The sequence below is a fragment of the Hipposideros armiger genome, unplaced genomic scaffold (assembly GCF_001890085.2).
Source record: "Hipposideros armiger isolate ML-2016 unplaced genomic scaffold, ASM189008v1 scaffold_106, whole genome shotgun sequence".
In the NCBI taxonomy this organism is placed as follows: domain Eukaryota; kingdom Metazoa; phylum Chordata; class Mammalia; order Chiroptera; family Hipposideridae; genus Hipposideros; species Hipposideros armiger.
The window spans coordinates 1099458-1117452 of NW_017731456.1; the positions used below are offsets into that span (position 1 = coordinate 1099458).

At 34.3% G+C, this 17995-nt stretch overlaps 1 protein-coding gene across 1 annotated transcript in view; it reads left to right on the forward strand.

The window, feature by feature from the left end:
- Window positions 1–17995, forward strand: part of LEPR (leptin receptor) — a gene marked incomplete in the record, with an annotated part of 93473 nt that overhangs the window by 11716 nt on the left and 63762 nt on the right. The window contains 3 exon segments of the mRNA XM_019646760.1: window positions 8929–9000; window positions 13680–14012; window positions 15955–16078. Of these exon segments, the coding sequence (XP_019502305.1) occupies window positions 8961–9000; window positions 13680–14012; window positions 15955–16078 (497 nt within the window).

The following is a 17995-nucleotide window of genomic DNA, read 5'->3' on the forward strand; positions in this document are numbered from 1 at the left end:
GTAGAGGGCAGTGTCACTGGTCCTCATATGTGGGATCCGAACCGGGGCCCTCTGGCATCCCAAGCGAGTTCTTAACCATCGCGCCACTCGGCCGGCCCCGTCCTCATTTTTTTAAAAAAAGGTAGTTATATCTTCACTCCTTTATGGGATATGTTATGATTCCCCCAAATAAGAAGTAACTCTCTGATTTCTACTAATTACCATTTTTTTCTAGGTAGTTGTGATTCTTTAAATCTAGACATCATGAATTTTTAAGATAAACCACCATTTTTGTACTAATAAGAAAGAAAAAGCTCTGCTTATTTAACTATTTTACAATGCTTTCTCATCCTTTAGAATTTTTGTTTTATACCTACTGAGAGAGCTTTTTTAGAATTATTTAAATAAAGCTTTTGTTGAACTCATATCCCTTTCACAAGGAAAGTATAAATTGAAGAAATTGGTTAAGGAATTCTTTTTTGGATTCAAAATCTGGTTTTTCTTGAATCACTCTTCAACTCAATGCTGTTGATGTCAATATTTTCCCAAACAATATCATACTCCGGTTATCAAGAATATTGTGACATAACATGTAATAAAAGAATGCTTCACAATTGTTCCTGAGATCTTCTAGGTTGGCTGATTTTGCACATTGTATTAAAGCTGGCTGTTTATTGATCTTACTATAAGATATCAACATAAGGTTTCTAGACAACACTCAGGGCTCATATTCCTTCATCAAATGGCCTTTAAATAGTTTGTTGATCGAAATATTGATGGGCTAAAATTGCAGTCTGCCATGAGGAAAACACCCCAGTTTGTACGCATGCAATCAATGACAACTACATCACAGCTGCTTCCAGGCCATTGGTAATTGTAAGATGACATCGATTGTAACAAAGATCCTGATGCCAGAGGTGTTAAAATATTGTGAACCTTAAAATAGAAGAAATAAAACACTACTCTCTTCCTTTGTATTTCTTGGAGTTCAACTAAAGTTTCATCTCTGTGAAACTTTTGTTGTTCTCTAGGATTTTGTTAGTAGCTATATTTTTCTGAAAACACATAGCACTTGAATTAAAAAGATGGATTAATTTTGCATGAAAATAATCAATGTGCAAGTTTACAAGACCTACTGTAATAAAAGAAAACAGTAGTCCTCTGACTACTATCCCCACTATACCAGCCCTGACCTTGGGAACAACTAACCTGAACCATTCCTGGTGTTGGTTCTTAGACCTGTGGCTACCTCTCTAGGGCTAAACCATATGCTTATACTGATTGCTTTCTGTTTTCTTCTCTTCTTTATAAACAACTTTAAACAGATACTGTGGTAGAAGAGAATTTAGCTTACTGATTTCACCTTTTTCCTTCATCCACATTTAATTATATTAATTTTCTAAGCTCTTTTATTGGTTGCATTTGTAATTCCCACCACTATTTTTTACTCCATTCACTACAATTTCTCTTGACCCCTTACTTTATAAGGTTGGTATATTTTACCCTTTGACTTCTCACTATCTCTCCTTATATAATTATACTACCCAAATTTTGACAACTGTACAGTGGAGAATGTTGATAACATTTTTTGTTTAGTATTTTAATTAAATCTTTCATTTTGTCTGTTGGTTGAGCCAAAAAGTTGAAAAGTCAGTAAACTGGGGTGTGTTGCAAATAAATCATTTTTTTGTTGTTAAAAATGGATTTTTTCAACTGGATTCTTTAATTCTAGCATTGCTCAGAATTATGCCATATTTCATTTTGGTTCATATTTAGATCAGGACTTTTTGTAAAGCTTTTTCAATTAATTTTATTTCTTCTTACTGGGAGAAGATATGTGGGCCTTCTTTATACCCTTAATTTTCTTTTTTTTTTATTCATTCTCTTTATTTTTGGAATCTATTTCATTCTTCTTTTTGAGGACCACTGAACTCATATTCATATTTGGACTAGCGGCTTCAATTTTGAACTACAGCATTTCTTTTTCTCTTGTGCTATTCTGGGTTTTGTTTTATTTTCTGCAGCTTCAGAATCATATTACGTATCATGTTGACTCCATTCCCACCTTCCTCCTACCTATTTCCTTTCGGAACCCTCTGCACTCCAACTGCTACCTGAACTGGTCATTCTCAAGCCTGCAGAACAATCAGCTGGGGCTGCAGTCCTGCTCTCCTGAATCCGTGTTTTCCTTTTTCTTGGTTTACTCATGGTGCTGAAATATCTTGTTAATGTACTTCTGAGAAGGAGATTTATAAGATATAAATTTTCTAAGTCATTGTGTTATTAAAGATACATTTGTTTTGCTCTCATACTTGCTTGACTGGCTAATAGAATTTTAAACCGTAGATAATTTTCCATCAGGAATTACTGGATTGTCTTCTAGCATTCAGTGTTTCGGTACGAAACACTTATTTCCATTGGTTTTCACTCCTTTAGTGATTTTTTTCCTTCTCGGGAGAATTTTTCTATCTTCTTTTTTGCAATTTCCTAGTGATATGTTTGGAAATGAATTGGATTTCCCCCCATTTCTCCTCGTTGGAACTTGGTAGACTTCTTCCTCCCCCTAGTTTGAAGACTTATGTCTCTTATTAGCTCTGAAAATTTTCTCATATTATTTCATTGATCATTTTTTCTTCATTCTCTTTTTCTGGAAATACTATTGGATATGGATCTCTTGACTTTTTTTTTTTTAAAGCATCTTTCCTCAGTTGGTGCTCTCCCACCCCTTTGGGGAGGAATTAATTATGCAAATGTGCTTCCTAAACTTTCCATTGAAAATGTTTTTTTTAACTATGCATTTAATTATCCAAAGCTCTTTCTTCCTCTGATTATTCCTTTGTTAGAACAATCTTTGAGTTTATGGATGCAAAGTCTTCCGAAATGCCTTTGAGGATGCTATTAAGATTTGTGAAAGATATTGTTTCTTCTCTGATTTATCCTTATGTTCCCTTGGTAGGTTTTCTTTTTTCTCACAAAATTTTCCATTATACTGAAAACTTTCTTCATGCCATAGTTAATGCCTCCATTTAGCAAGGCTGTTAGTGAAGAAATAGGAAGAATGTGAATTCTGTGCATATCAGCAGTGTTGGCCAACTGATAGGCTTCATTTCAGGCATTTAGTGGGGAGCTGCCATTTATGCTGAAGGTCTATCCCCCTAAATGTCAGAAAGCGTAAGGTCTTTACCATGTTGGTGCTGAGTCTATACTAAAAGCCCAAGTTCAACTCCAGTAACATCTACTTTTTACTCCCTAACATATAAGAGTATATAGGACAATTTTTTATTCTCTTTGGCTGTTTGACATCTTTGAATATTTTGCTTATGTTTGGGGAATTCACTACTTTATAAATCCATGTCTTCTCAAGTTTCCTGGCTGCTTGCATGTAGATTGTGAACCAGGCTTTATGAATTAGAGACATTCATGCCAGATTGTAGATCAGAAGTGTGGGACATGGAAGAGCAGATGAGCTTCGAGGAACTCAGAGGTAACAGGCGTTGAGGTTTCAGTCATAACATGCAGTGTCTTGGGGTGGTGGGATGGTGGCAGGGCTCCTTTTTCTAGACCAATCTACATGGGATTTTGGGTGTTGTTTTTGGCTGTGTGCTTTATTAGTCGAGTTCTCTGGCCCTTGCTGAGGTACCCCAAGATCTTTAATAAATTCTTTTCTGATCAAAGTAGCTATGTTCAGTTGTTTATAAACCACTTGCCTGACTGTTACAGAGAGCATGATTTGGCTGCTGTGGATTGTCTGTAAGGGGACAAAGAAGTCCGATATTACATACAGAGAGCAAAGCATCCTCTCCTTTTTAGCCACACATCACTCTTCTGCCCTTCGCTATTCAGACCATCTCCAGGGTTTTTCCAAGTAAATTTGTTTTCTCATTGATGACAGCTCCTTCCCCAAATATTCTAAGTAGTTACTTCCTTCATTCTATTTCATTAGTCTTTGCTTCATCTTTCAGAAATTTGTTTAAATCTCTCTTTTGCTCCTGGTCCCCTCTCATTCTTTCTCTTCTAGTGATTGATATGACTTATTTTATTCTAATTCTAAATGCATCTCAGGAGGAAGAGAATATCCATTTATTTGTTCAGTTTGCCATCTTGAATCTGAAGAGCACTTTATTCATATTGGCATTATAGTACTTTGCCATGTAAAAGTGATAAAATAATGTTACTTCTTAAAGTAAATTATGATTAGTAAATTATTAATTTATATATTGCTAGCACCCTGTGTGGGCACTTACATTTTACTAAATATTCAGTTAATATTTAAATGAATTTATTTATGTACGTGTTTTTAAATTACATTGTAGGTAAGATGCCTATTTTGACTCAACTTTGTTGCTGTATGGCACCTAAGTTTATGAATCATAGTTTATCCCTCTGCATTCTTAAGGAGTTAATTTGTGACAAGGTCACACAATCAGAGCCATATCAGGAATTAAAATACTTGAAATTATGTTTTCAAAGCGGCAAATCCTTATGCCAGGATGACGGGAAAATATAGTCTTTTAGTTTCAAAAATAATTTACGTCTTTAATAGCTACTTGATGAGAATAACAAGACCAATTTCTGTTCTAAGTGAAGAAATAAAAGTAAACATACTTGAAAGAACATGGTTACTAGGGATAGACCAGGCTATATTTATTTTGTTAAGTTTTTGACACTTGAAGAAATAGTGTTTTTCATTTACATGTAAACAAAATGTTTAAATGTTGCTGTTTAAGTAAAAGATAGATGGCTATTTCTCCAGCAGAAAGGAAAAGCAAAAATTGGTGGCAGATGGAGCTTAGTGAGCTTATTCATCAAGGCAACAGAACTGTCAGAATTGCTTTTCTTACAAACTTTTCTACAAACCTATAGACCTTTTGAGATCATTGGAGCAAGTTGTAAATAATTTCTTTTTTTTTTAAAACTTGGTGACTATTTTTTTTCCCCCAAAGACTTTATTGGGGAATTGGGGAAATTGAGGGAGGGGAACAGTGTTGGGGAATTGGGGGAGGGGAACAGCCAAGTTGTTGTCCTTCAATCTTAGTTGTGGAGGGTGCAGCAAGTTCAGCTCTAAGTCCAGTCGCACTGCTCAGCTCAAAGTGCTGTGTTCAATTAGTTGTGGGTGGGCATAGCCCATCATCCCATGCAGGAGTTGAACCAGCAACCTTGTTAGGAGCACATGCTCTCACCAGCTGAGCCATCCTGCCACCTGTTGGCAGCTCAGCAGCAGCTCAGCTCTGGCGCAGCTCACTGGCCCAAGTGGGAATCGAACCGGCGACCCTGTTGCTCAGAGCTCACACTCTTGAGCAAGTTCTTAACCAACTGAGCTACTCGGTTGACCCCTAATTTCCTTCTTGCCTAATCACACATTCAAACACTGACTGAGGCTATTCTGTTTTATAGTTAAGTAGAATTTGATACATAAAAATAACACAAAAACTCTCTGTGATAGAAGTTAAGCATTCTGGTTTTCTTCTGAAAACCCATTGTATATATAGATTTGATTTTCCTTTTGTTTAAAGTTTTTAGTAATAACTAAAGAGTTAGTGATATGTTTAATATGTGTACTGTGTTTGGTGTGTTATACAAATTAAATGATTGCCTGCACATCCAGGTATCATGGATGCATCATTTATATCAAATAGTGGATGAGTCTTTGTATATTTCATAAAGATTTCTTTAAATGTTTCAAATAAGACACACTACTCCTTTTAACTGTCAGCATAGAATGACTACATTCGAGGGGGATGTCAGGCAGTATTATATCAAACTCCTGAAGGCTTGGTGTGCATCAGTGGCTCACTTCAGGGAGCTATACTTGCAGAAGCTTGTCTGAGGAATGAGGACTCCATTTATTTACCTACATCAGGAATTCTTAATCTGGGAGTTTTAGATAAATTTCAGAGAGTTTGTCAACCCCCTGAAATTATAGCCCTAATTTGAGTGTATGTGCCTCTTCCTGGCAGTTGGTACATTGCTCTCACCAAATTATCAACAACGTCCAAGGGCTGGCCGAGTGGCTCAGTTGGTTAAGAGCTCGCTCAAAGTTGGTTAAGAGCTCTGAGCAACAGCAGTTCGAGTCCAGCCCAAGCTGAGCTGCCGCTGAGCTGCCAACAGGTGACAGGATGGCTCAGCAAAAAAAAAAAAAAAACAAAACAAAAAAACAAAACAAAACAAAAAAAAACAACGTCCATATCCAAAAATTGTTAAAAATCACCATTTTGGAATTTTCTCTAGATTCCCAAGGAGGTATATCTGGTTGATATTAGAGAACCTCTTTTAAAGATTGCCTTTATTCAGTTTTGTCTCGGTGTGATGCCATCAGCCTATTTTGAAGAATATTTCAAGAAAGAGTCATGTTTTCGCATTCAATCATTCATTGAATTAATATATGTGGAGTATCTATTATATGACAGGCAGGCTACTTTGTGTGAAGGATATAATGATGAACAGGAAATAGTAAAAAAATCCCTGGGTTTGGTGTAGTTTACATTCGAGTGGAGAGAATTAGACAATAAGCAAGAATATTAACAAATCATATTCACACTAATGTACAGTAATACGGAGAAAAAAATTAAGCAGAACAGCAGATGTGATATGTTGGGGTCGGGAAGGTGTTGAAATTTTAGATAGGCTGGATAGGGAAAGCTCCTCTGAGAAGGTGACTGGAGCAAAAGGGAGGGCAGTGGTTGATGAAGTCAGAGAGGCAGCCGAGATTCAGGACCTTGTAGTTCTGCGCAGGACTTGCACTTTTAGTAGGAGGGAAAAGGGGAGTACTGCCGTGTTTTGGGAAAGTGAGACATGATCTGACCTGTATGTTATCAAGACCACTCTTGCTGCTGCATTGGGAGTAGACTGAATTGGGGCCGCAGCAGGGAGACCAGTTAGGAGGCTCTTCTGATCTTCCAGGGAAGAGATAATAGTGGCTTAGAATGGGGTATTGGCAATGCAGGGGGTGAGAAACTATTGAATTTCGAAATTCCCATGAAATTGTGCTGCTGTTAGGATGTTCATGAGAATGTTGCCTGTTATAAAGTTAGTAAGGCAAAATTTCTTTCTGTTCTTAGTGTTAGGATTGTTTGTATGTTTCCCTTAAGGAGTTGGTTTCAAGTATGTACTCTGAATTTATAATGGGATAATTTCACCATGAGAAAGCTTAAAGCAAATTAATAGCTCATCCTTAGGAAGTGAATTCAAATGAATGGCATTTTGTATATTAGACCATTTTCATCACCTTAGCATTAGTTTCCACCTTGCATGATTTTTTTCCCTCACAGTTTAAAATTTTCTGTCACCTTTTTTTCTGTATTATTCATGTTTTTGTAAACCTCCTGTATTCTTTTCTGGTACAATTTGGGATGCATATAAACATTTCTTTGTTTGAGTCTATTGAAAGTACCATCTTTCACATTCTCTTCAAGGTTGCACCTTTGCCCTTTTCATACTTGTGATAGATTTTTTTGTTATATCAGAGCAAAGCCTGACTGAGATTTCAAACCATAAAAATAGTTTGTGTTTTTCATGGAACATTAAAGAAAAGAATGGTTGTCTTATGTAAGGAAAAACAGCTGATCTCTTTTGTCACTTAACTCAGTGGATAATATTCGGTTGAGTTAAAAGTGAGTCAAATCAATTGTTGGACTAAATAAGTAGTCACTAGTCAGTTTATTTGAAACATTTAGTCTATGAATATGTTGTATCTATGACACATCTTAATTATGAAACTTGCCCTTGGGTTTATTTTATGAGAAAATTTTGTATCAGAAACAGGTAGCATAAAAAACTAGGAGAAGTTGGTACACATTTCATATGATTAGAAAATGAGGATTCCAAACTGAACCAATTTTTAGAAATCCTAAAGAAACATTGTGATGTCAGTATTAAAGAACCCAAATTCTGTTGAAAAACTGATAGTCTCAAAAGAAAATTTACCAGACTACGCAATATTTATACACATCCATTTTCTTCCCAAGAGTTATTAAGTTGTGAAATAAACAAACATGTTTTTCTGTTGGCTAATCATGTGGTACCAATTATCAGATATAACTTCTGAGATATGTTTCTTACTTAATATTTTATAATATTCTTTGTTGTAAAGATGTGACTACTATTTTCAAATAAAACTGCCCAGAACTATGGGCTGTTCTGAAAGGGATGGTAGAGGTCATCCATCAGTCTGATTTGTAGACGAGGAAGCTGAGGTCTAGAGTGTTGAAGTCCCAAGTCTTACAGTGATTAGTAAAAGAACCTAGATTGGTACCCAGGGCTCATGACACCTAATTTCAGGGCCTCTTTTTTTTTTTTTAAATCTCAGATTAACTTGCATTAGTGAACTTAATCCCCAATTTGAGATAATAAAAAAGCTTGGACTGTCAAAAGCCTTTAGTGTTTCATTATAAATCTAAGCTCAATATATTAAAATAATACTAGCATTCTAATTCATGACCTATTGGTACAAATAATCTTATTCATGATGTGTTTTGAATTGAGTAGAATTCACGGGAAAGCTTGTCTCTAAAGTCACCCTGTCATTTGGATATATTAAGCCATCAAACTTTCCTTGAATAACTCTGATGATTCTCCAATGTGACTATTACCTCATCTGCAAATGAACAGTGGGTTTCCAAAAGTATATTGGGACATTTCCTCCTTTTTATTGGAAATAAAAATACAGCCATTACCTGTGTTATAACCTTTTGGCTTTGTAGTATCATAGAAAGATACAGATAATTTTTTTTCAATTGTATCATATATGAATACATGACTGATTTTAACTATGTAAGACAGCATGTGTACAAGAATAAGTCTATAACATAATTATACTTTAATGTGAGATACTTCTCTGATATTGATCCAGAGTATTATAGATAATCCAAACTGAAGAACTTATTTATAATCCTTTTCCTTTTATATTTTCCATGGACAGCTTGTATATACGTCAGAGTTTTTGTTTTTTAGATTTACTGTTTTTCAGGTATACTTCTCTGAAGATGATGTGTCAAAAATTCTTTGTGGCTTTGTTACATTGGGGTAAGTTATTTACCTTTTATATATCTATATATAATATAAGGTAGAAATTTTACCCTTGGAGTTGCTGTTTACTTTATTGGCTAACAGAATTTCCCATTTCCAGTTAGGAATTCTCATGCTCATGCTCACTGAACAAAAATATAAGTGTGAAAATGAAAAGCCTTTTAATCTTTTGAAAAAGTGACCTCCTGGAAACTACCTGATATGTTTGTAGCCTTCCAGAACTATAACACACATACACACACACACACACACACACACACACACACACACACACACACACTTCAGCTATTCAATTTATCATGACAACTTTTTTCAGTATATACTGATGCACTTATTTGTTTAATGGTTACATGACAATTAACTGTATAAATGTATCTTAATTTATTAATTTATTTGACCTTTCCCATTGGTAGACATTTCTTTTTCTGTAACAAAATCATGCAGCATTGAAATCCACATACATATATCTTTGTATATTTGGGAGAATATTTGTGTAGATTAATTCCTGAAGAGGGATTCTAAAGTTGAATAGTATGCACATTTTGAATTTGATACATACTGTGAAACCTTTTCCATAAAGCTTTGTGCCATTTGCAATCTGAACATAAGTATATGAGTGCTATTCCATTGCATTTCTGATGCATATACATTTAAGATACATATGACTATTCTTTTACCTTTTTGACCTGTCAGATAAGGAAAATATGGAATCTCATTTCAATTTTATTTATTTGATTATTTGTGAGGTTAAATCCTGTTTATTGACCATTTATATTTATTATGTGATTTTCTAATTCATATACTTTGACCATTTTCTTGTTGGATTTTATTGGTCTTAGTTGATTTTTAGAAATCTCTAAAATGTAATAGATACTTAGCTTTGTAGTGTTAGTTAGTGTTCTCCACAGAAACAGGATATATATATATATATATATATATATATATATGAAGAAATTTAAGATTTATTATAAGGAATTGACTCACAACTTTATGGAGGCTGAGATGTCCCCACGATATTCAGTTGGCAAGCTGGAGACCTAGGAGAGCTGATAGTATAAGTTCCAATCTGAACACTGGCAGGTTTCAGACTCAAGAAGAATGGATGTTTCAGTTTGAGTCCAAAGGAAGGAAAAGACTGTTAGGCAGTAGGAGTTTCCTCTAACTCAGACATTTTGTTCTGTTCAGCTCTCCAATTGATGGGATGAGGCCACTCCGTCGTCCCCCCCCAACCACCACCACATTAGGGAAGGCAATGTGCTTTACTTGGTCAACTGATTCAAATGTTAAGTTAATCTAGAAACATTCTCACAGATATATCCAAAATACTTGACCAAATGCCTGAGTACTCTGTGGGCCTTGACAAGTTGACTCATAACATTAACCATCATAGCCCTAACAATTTATTATGTTTTGCAAATTTTTCTCTTTGCCCATCATTTTCTTTTTAACTTTGTTTTCTTTTAAGTACAGAAAATTTATATATACACATTAACACTCTTATACATACTTAGAAACAAGATACAATGACACTCAAATATTTTAATTTTATTTAGAAAATGTAGCATTATTAAATTATATATATGTGTGTGTGTGTATGTATATATATATACACACACACACATATATATATGTATACATACATACGTACACACAGAGGGTGCCAAAAAATGTATATGCATTTTAAGAAAGGAAAACTGTATTAAAATTGTAATAATATATACATACCAATAACAAAAGATGAATACAAGTCACATTTGACTTCTGCAATTACAAGAGGTGCTCAAAGTGTTTACCATCAGCATCCAGCCACTTCTGATTATGGCGAACTACTGCTTGAGCAACGTTGAGCAGTGTCCACTTGTATAAATTTTTTTGGCACCCTCGGTGTATATATCAGATTGTTACCACTCCAAAGTCCATGTGCCCAATGCTTCAAAAGGCCAAAACTCAAAACTTCAGAGTTTGTAGTAAGGAAAGGTTTATTGAGAAGGGGCCAACAGAGACGACAGGAGACTTAATCCTCAAATCCATCTTAAGAAAGTACAGAGTTCTGGCTTCTTTTATGTCAAGGGAAGGGAAAATGGAAGGGTCTGTTTTTATAAAACCCAAGGTGCAAACAGAATCCCTCTAATGATTGGCATGTCTAATGATTGGCATGTCTACATGTCTAAAAGCAGGAACTATTAGCCTGAAGGCCATGGGAACAATGCAAGCTTAAACAAGATGAGTCAGTGAGACCGAGCATTTCACTCTGTTACAAGATGATAGTCAAAACCAATTCTCTGTATCAAGGAGCAGTTTACTTGGTGATAATTTAAATCATTTAAAATAAATGACTATGATACAAAATGATGGGCTTATTGTCATATGGAAAGGAGATGTCATTTGATTTGCTATTTTGCGTTATAACTCTGGTAAACAATAACAAATACGTTATAAAGGAATATTATCAAGGGATAGTATATACCTTGGAAATTTCCATCTTGAATACCACCAGAAGAATGCTTTCAGAAATCACATATATACTAGTCTTTCTCCTACCCATTGCAGGAATATCCTTAAGAGAAAGCTTACAGATGTATTTTTAATGTCTTCTGATTTTTAACTGCCTTGAACTATAGTAGGCTTCTGTTTGAAATTAATCATACATTGCTGATGACATTGGAGTACACTATTCTCACTTATTTCTTACCACATTCTAGTTTTATTCTGATTAAACAAAACAAAACAAAACTTCAAATCATCTAATTTATGTTGTGTTCCAGGTTTTGAAATTAAAGTCAGGCTATCTTTAACAAAAACCATTTGATCTGTCAACCATTACCTGCGTATTTAATGAGTTCTGAGCATCTCCTTGGCTACTCCAATCTAAAGGTGCTCTTATGAGCTTCTCAAGCATTCTTGTTGTACATACTGTTCATTCTCATTTGTAGACATCTATATATTTACAGAAAATACCCAGTATAACTCCACTGTTACCAGTTTCCACAAAACAAAACAAAACAAAACAAAATACAGAACTATGCCACAAGGGATCAAAAATGATAATATATAATACTTATCTCTCTTATATTATCTTTTTAATTTTTATTAGGCTCTACTCAAATGTTTCACATTGTCTTTCCAAGAGGTTTGTGGTTTGATCAAGTTTTGTGAATCAGAAGAGTTCTCAGGATATTGTTACCATGATAATATATGTTTCAGATGCAAATACTGGACTCCTTGCTATTTAGCGTCCATATGGAGGGAAAGAAATATCATTTGCAGAGGAAGCATGTAAACAAAATAGAATCATCTTTTAATTAAACTGACTCAATAGTTTCTATTTCTATGACATTCATAAATTTCAAATACTTCTTTGAGGAATTTAGGCTAATTTCAGTTCAGCCAACTGAATCCGTCCTCCATGTGCAGCCTGCAAATATAATATTTTTAATTAGTTAGTACATTACATATTCATGGTTTTGTAAAACCAAACATATAATTTAGTCTCTTTTCATTGAGATATTCTGATTTTAGAAATGTGTTAGGACGATTGAAGTGCAAAGGAACACAATTACAATGAGAATTCACTTTTGGCTAATTGTTATCACTGTGGGCAAAATAATACTATCAGTCATGTTAATCATTTTTGTCTTAATTTTTGCATCTGATATATATTTATATTTATAAAAAGGTTTAGACACCAAACTGTGAACAGTCATTACTTATATATTGTTTGAATACTTTTACATATTTTTTATAATTTAAAATGTGAATTGATTTTTTAAAAAATTTCTATTTTCTTACAATTGTACATTTATCTTAATCCTTCAAAATATTTATTCCATATAAACCCACGTAAAATTCTCAGAATTCTCATTCTTCATTAGTTTGTGTATAAGGTAACACAGCTGTTGGATTATTTGCGTAACTTGTAAAAGAAAGAATTATGGAGAATTGTGATTTTCTTTTCAAAGAATTAATTATTAAAAAACAAGTATCACTTTGGAGGATTCTTTTTGTACAGGATTATATAAGTGCTCTTAATTTTTATATGTCTAAAAACTGATAATTGTCTTTAATCAACAATGGAAGTCTGTGTATGAAGTCTGTCACTGTGCATCAACTCTTGAAAAACATATTAAAGGCATGTCTTATGTGATGTCATGTATCTAGAAGATAATGGGCAGAGTCAGGAGACCATTTAACGGTCCTGATGTTGATGACAAAGTTTTTCTAAAAGCACTCAGTAAAAGTACTGTTAATATTTTGGCGTTATTCTCTTTAAGAAATATTAAAACAGCACTTTAAAATTTGTTTATATAATTACACATCCAGATATTTCTTATTTATGCTGGAGTTCATTAGCATTCTTTTTAAGAAAGGAAATTGAAATATTTAATTATAATCCCCTTTCATTAAAATATAAATATGTTAGATTAATGAAGAAAACTAAGCATGAATTTCCAAAAAGGGGTGCTAGAGAGTGACGTTTTCTCTATAAATAAATACACCCTCTTAAGTATAACACATCATACAGTCAAATCATAAAGCTGTGTACTAGGCGCTAATTGGGCACTTGAAAAGTTAAGTACTTATTACTGAGCACTGCATAGTTTAACCTTAGATTCTTCCTATGCATGTTTTAGTCAAAATGATTAATTATTTTCCTTTGTGTCTTTTTAATGTCCTAGCAGAATTTATTTATGTGATAACAGCCTTTAACGTGTCATATCCAATTACCTCCTGGAGCTTTCAGTTGTTTTGCATGCCACCAAATACAACCCATGACGTTGTCTTGCCTCCTGGAATCTCAAAGAATACTTCAGATTTGAATGGACAGTATGAGGCAGCTGTTGAAGCTAAATTTAATTCAAATGGCACCTACTTTTCTAACTTCTCATCCAAAACAACTGTCCATTGTTGCTTTTGGAGTGAGGAAGATAAAAACTGCTCTGTACATGCAGACAACATTGAAGGGAAGGAATTTGTTTCAACAGTAAACTCTTTAGTTTTTCAACAAATAGGTAAGTATTTTCATGTTCCAAGATTTAGCTTTTATTTAAGTGTATCGAACAAAATGTTTTCATTCTCTGTATGAAATAGATGTCTATGGATGATATTCTTAACACAAATCATCATTTTATATTAGTAATAAAATTAGGACTCATCATGTGACCAAAGTAATAAGCCCCAAATTATTTTATATTCCATAAAAATAAAATAAAAATGTAATGAAGGAACTCTTTTTACCTATAAATACATGTGTTGTAGATATCTAATTTTGCATTAAAATAGAAAAAGCATACTTATTTTGTTAAATAGATAAAATACTTAAAATGTTAAACTGTTAAATTAGTTAAATTTTAAAGCATTTGTGAATAATAATATTAGTTGAAGCAAAGAATCACTCTGCAACCAATATATATTTTAAACCATGCATGTAGCTAGCATAGTTAATAATGCTGCATCTGGATATCTATTAATAAACAACAAAATTATATCCAAGCCTTCTGGAAGAGCTAATAGAGTGGAGTCAATTGACTCAGAAATATGATGGAAGAAACCTACAGTATGAGAATGAAGGCATACATAGTATAGCACTCCTATGTAGGATTAATCAGGATTTCTCAACCTCAATACTATTGACATTTTAGGCCAGATAATTCTTGGTTATGGGGAGCTGTTCTGTGCATTGTAGGGGATTTAGCAGCATCCCTGGCTTCTACCTACTAGATGCCTGTACCAGTCTCTCCCCAGTTGTAGCAATCCAAACGTATCTCCAGACTTTGCCAGCGATTCCCTGGAGGGCCGCCAAATGGCCCCTGTTGAGCACCACTGATTAGATGGAAGAAACACTCCAGTGTGTTGAAATCAGTTTAGGAATAAGGATAAAACATAAATATGCCATAAAATCAGAGTTTTAAAACAAGTTAGAATCACTCCCAGTGTCTCCAATTGAGTCTAGTCATTTCATTTTAAATGAAGCACTTCTTTTTTAAAATTTGTAGGGGAAATTAGGCATTCCAGTGATTATTAAATGTACTAAGAATGAAGTTAAGAAGTCAGGGTCCTGGGGATGAGCCTTGAAATGATAAAAAGTGTTAATACTTTCTTCACTTAAGAGGTATGATTATGATGCTGTTATGTTTTAATTTTATATGCCGTATAAATAAGGGCTAATAACTTGTTACTTTTAAGTGAGTTTAAGTTTTTGTAACTAAAATTACTAGTTTAAATGGTGGCTATTGAAGATTTCCATTTAGTATTCTGCCAAGTAGGCAGTTTATTTCATAGGGCTCAAGGGTACTGCCAAGTCCTTCCTAACTAGAAATCTTTTAGGTTTGGGAAAATGTGTTAGTGTTCCCTTAAGATAGTTTTAGTCTTGTCTGAAGTTAGTCATGATTTTCAGTTGTTGCTAGCCTTGGCTTTCTAAATTAAAAATCACCAATAGTTGATCTTTCGTTATCATGTCAGTTTTTCAGTGTGCAGTGAAATAAACTTTCATCAGTTGTATTGGGGCCTGTAGTATTACAATAACAAGAACTTAAGACATACATCATAGTTCAAATGTGAATCACCATGCTTTTATTGCTAAAGTAGACACATAAATGCTGCTCCAAATTTGCTTGTACTTTGATATTTAATGTTCCCTTTTCTCTTGGAAAGTGAGCATTAACCAAACTATGTGAGTTTTGAGGGTTTGTCCTACTTAAGTGGTTCAGGGTAAAAAAAGTTTGAGAAGCAATAATTGAATTTAATTCTCTTACTTTACAAAAAAGGAAAACTGAAGGCCAAAGGAACTGAATGACTTGGGCAAACACATACCACTAGGTAGAGTCTGTTTTTTTCTCTCAGGATGGGCAATGGAAGTTGTATCAGAACACTGGTAAATTTAATTTAGCTCTTCTCTTTCACTGAGTTGTTCAGAATGTTTTTCAGATTTAATGTAGCTTGTTTTTAATTCAGGTGCAAACTGGAACATACAGTGCTGGATGAAAGAGGACTTGAAATTATTCATCTGTTATATGGAGTCATTATTTAAGAATTCCGTCAAGAATTCTGACCTTAAGGTCCATCTTTTATATGTTCTGTAAGTATCAAGTAAATTAATTTGGACATTTCTGTGACACAGTTTTGTTTTTTTATAAATGTGAGAGCTTCCATGTGCAGAAGTGGATTGCGAAACCTCTCTTATTTCTACATTTCCTTTTATATCTCTGTATATTTCTAGGAGATATATATATATATGTATATATGTATATACAGCTATCTTTTCCATTAGGTTTCTTCTTTCTGTTGATTTAGGTAGAAAGACATTGTAGGTATGAATGGGCATATATTCTGAAAAAGTTGTGAGGTGAGGCTCACCTCAGCTTCTGAGTATTGAGAGAAGAAAGGAAGCACTGTGGTAGATGAAGAAATATTTGAAGTTTGGGGTAGAAATAGATTTTATTGAGCAAAATAGATTTTAGCTCAGAGAAACAAATTCCTTTGCAATGCAGTACATTCCTACAATGACCTAAATACTTTGGATGGTGATCAAAAACTCCCTGGGTGCCTATTTGAGAGAATTTCAAACATTGTTTGCAGGCTAGAGTAATGTGCTCAGTTTTAAAGCTCTGTGACCATGTGTAAGGATTTAAGTTTTAATATGTATAGACTGTAGTTATGTTTTGTGTTCTGCACTTTCTAAAAAAGGTATTCTATATAAATATATCAGAGCATTACAAAATTGCATAGTAACTGAGCTACTACAGCCGAGAACTTCAGTCAGCTGAGTAGTCTTTTGTCTATTCATCTAAATGGTAAAACCCAGAAAAATGAGAAAATTATGATAAATTAACTAGATTTTTAAACTTGCTCATAGGATGAATTTAGTAGATTCTTTTAACCTGCTTTTATTTTCAACTCGGTCTTCTAAAAATATTAGTACAAGAAAATGGGTTATAAGTGCATGCAATTTGAGAAACAGTCTGTTGTTTTTTTTCCACATTAATTGTTCTATCCTTTGTATGATTTGGTTAATTTGGTTAATACGTATATTTTACCAACGGTCACATGCTAGTTCTGACTTGAATTCTATTTTCATCACATCTTTGGGCACTATGTCTCCAAGTGATTTAAATGAGACCAGAGATGAGGAGGAAGTGCTGGCCCTATAACAAAGGAGACCACCCTGGGAGAGAAAATCCGTAATGGTGGTTACTACACAAAAGCTTTTAATCAAAAATCACCTTCTCTGCACATTAGGAAATTCACACAAAAAATCTTTCAAATGCTTCTGTGTGTAAGTAATTACATTTTTAAAAAGGAACTCAACCCTAATGTTTATAAGGCATTTAAAGCCCTGTAAATGTGTCCCTTAAGGGAAGGCATTGTTTGTGCTCAGATATTAATGTTTGTCAGAGGATCCGAAGGAGAGGTACCATAGAAATGTGCTATTCGAGAACAGCTTTAAATGTTTTATCTTAAAGCTAGGAAGGAAATCCTCGTCTTCCTTTGTAAGGGGCAGACTGTGTGTACCAGGCACTGAGCTGAGTGTGGCGACCACTGTGAAACAGCTGGGACTCAGCCCTTCCCCCTGGAGCTAACAGTAAAGACAAAGAACAGAACAACAAGGTGTGAAAATACTGTGATGGAATAAACACAGGGACGTGGGGATCATATACTAGAAATATCTGCCTAGCCTATGAGGGGCACAGAAGAAGGAGCCAGGTCGAGTAAAGAGCATTTGCAAAGGTCTGTAGTCACATATAGACACTTGAGGACTTGAAAATTTGGTGGTTGGGTTGGGAAGGAGGGGAATGATGAGAAATCAATGTGGATGATGAACAAGCAAGGATCATCCAGGAAGTTTGGACATTTGTAACTAACTGCTAACACCTGGTTTACTTTGTTTCTTCACTATTAGTCCTATCTGCATTTTTCGTGATTGCATTATCCACGTGGATGATGTTCAATATCTTGAATGCTTTATTTTTATTATTCTTGGTTTTTTCACTCCACC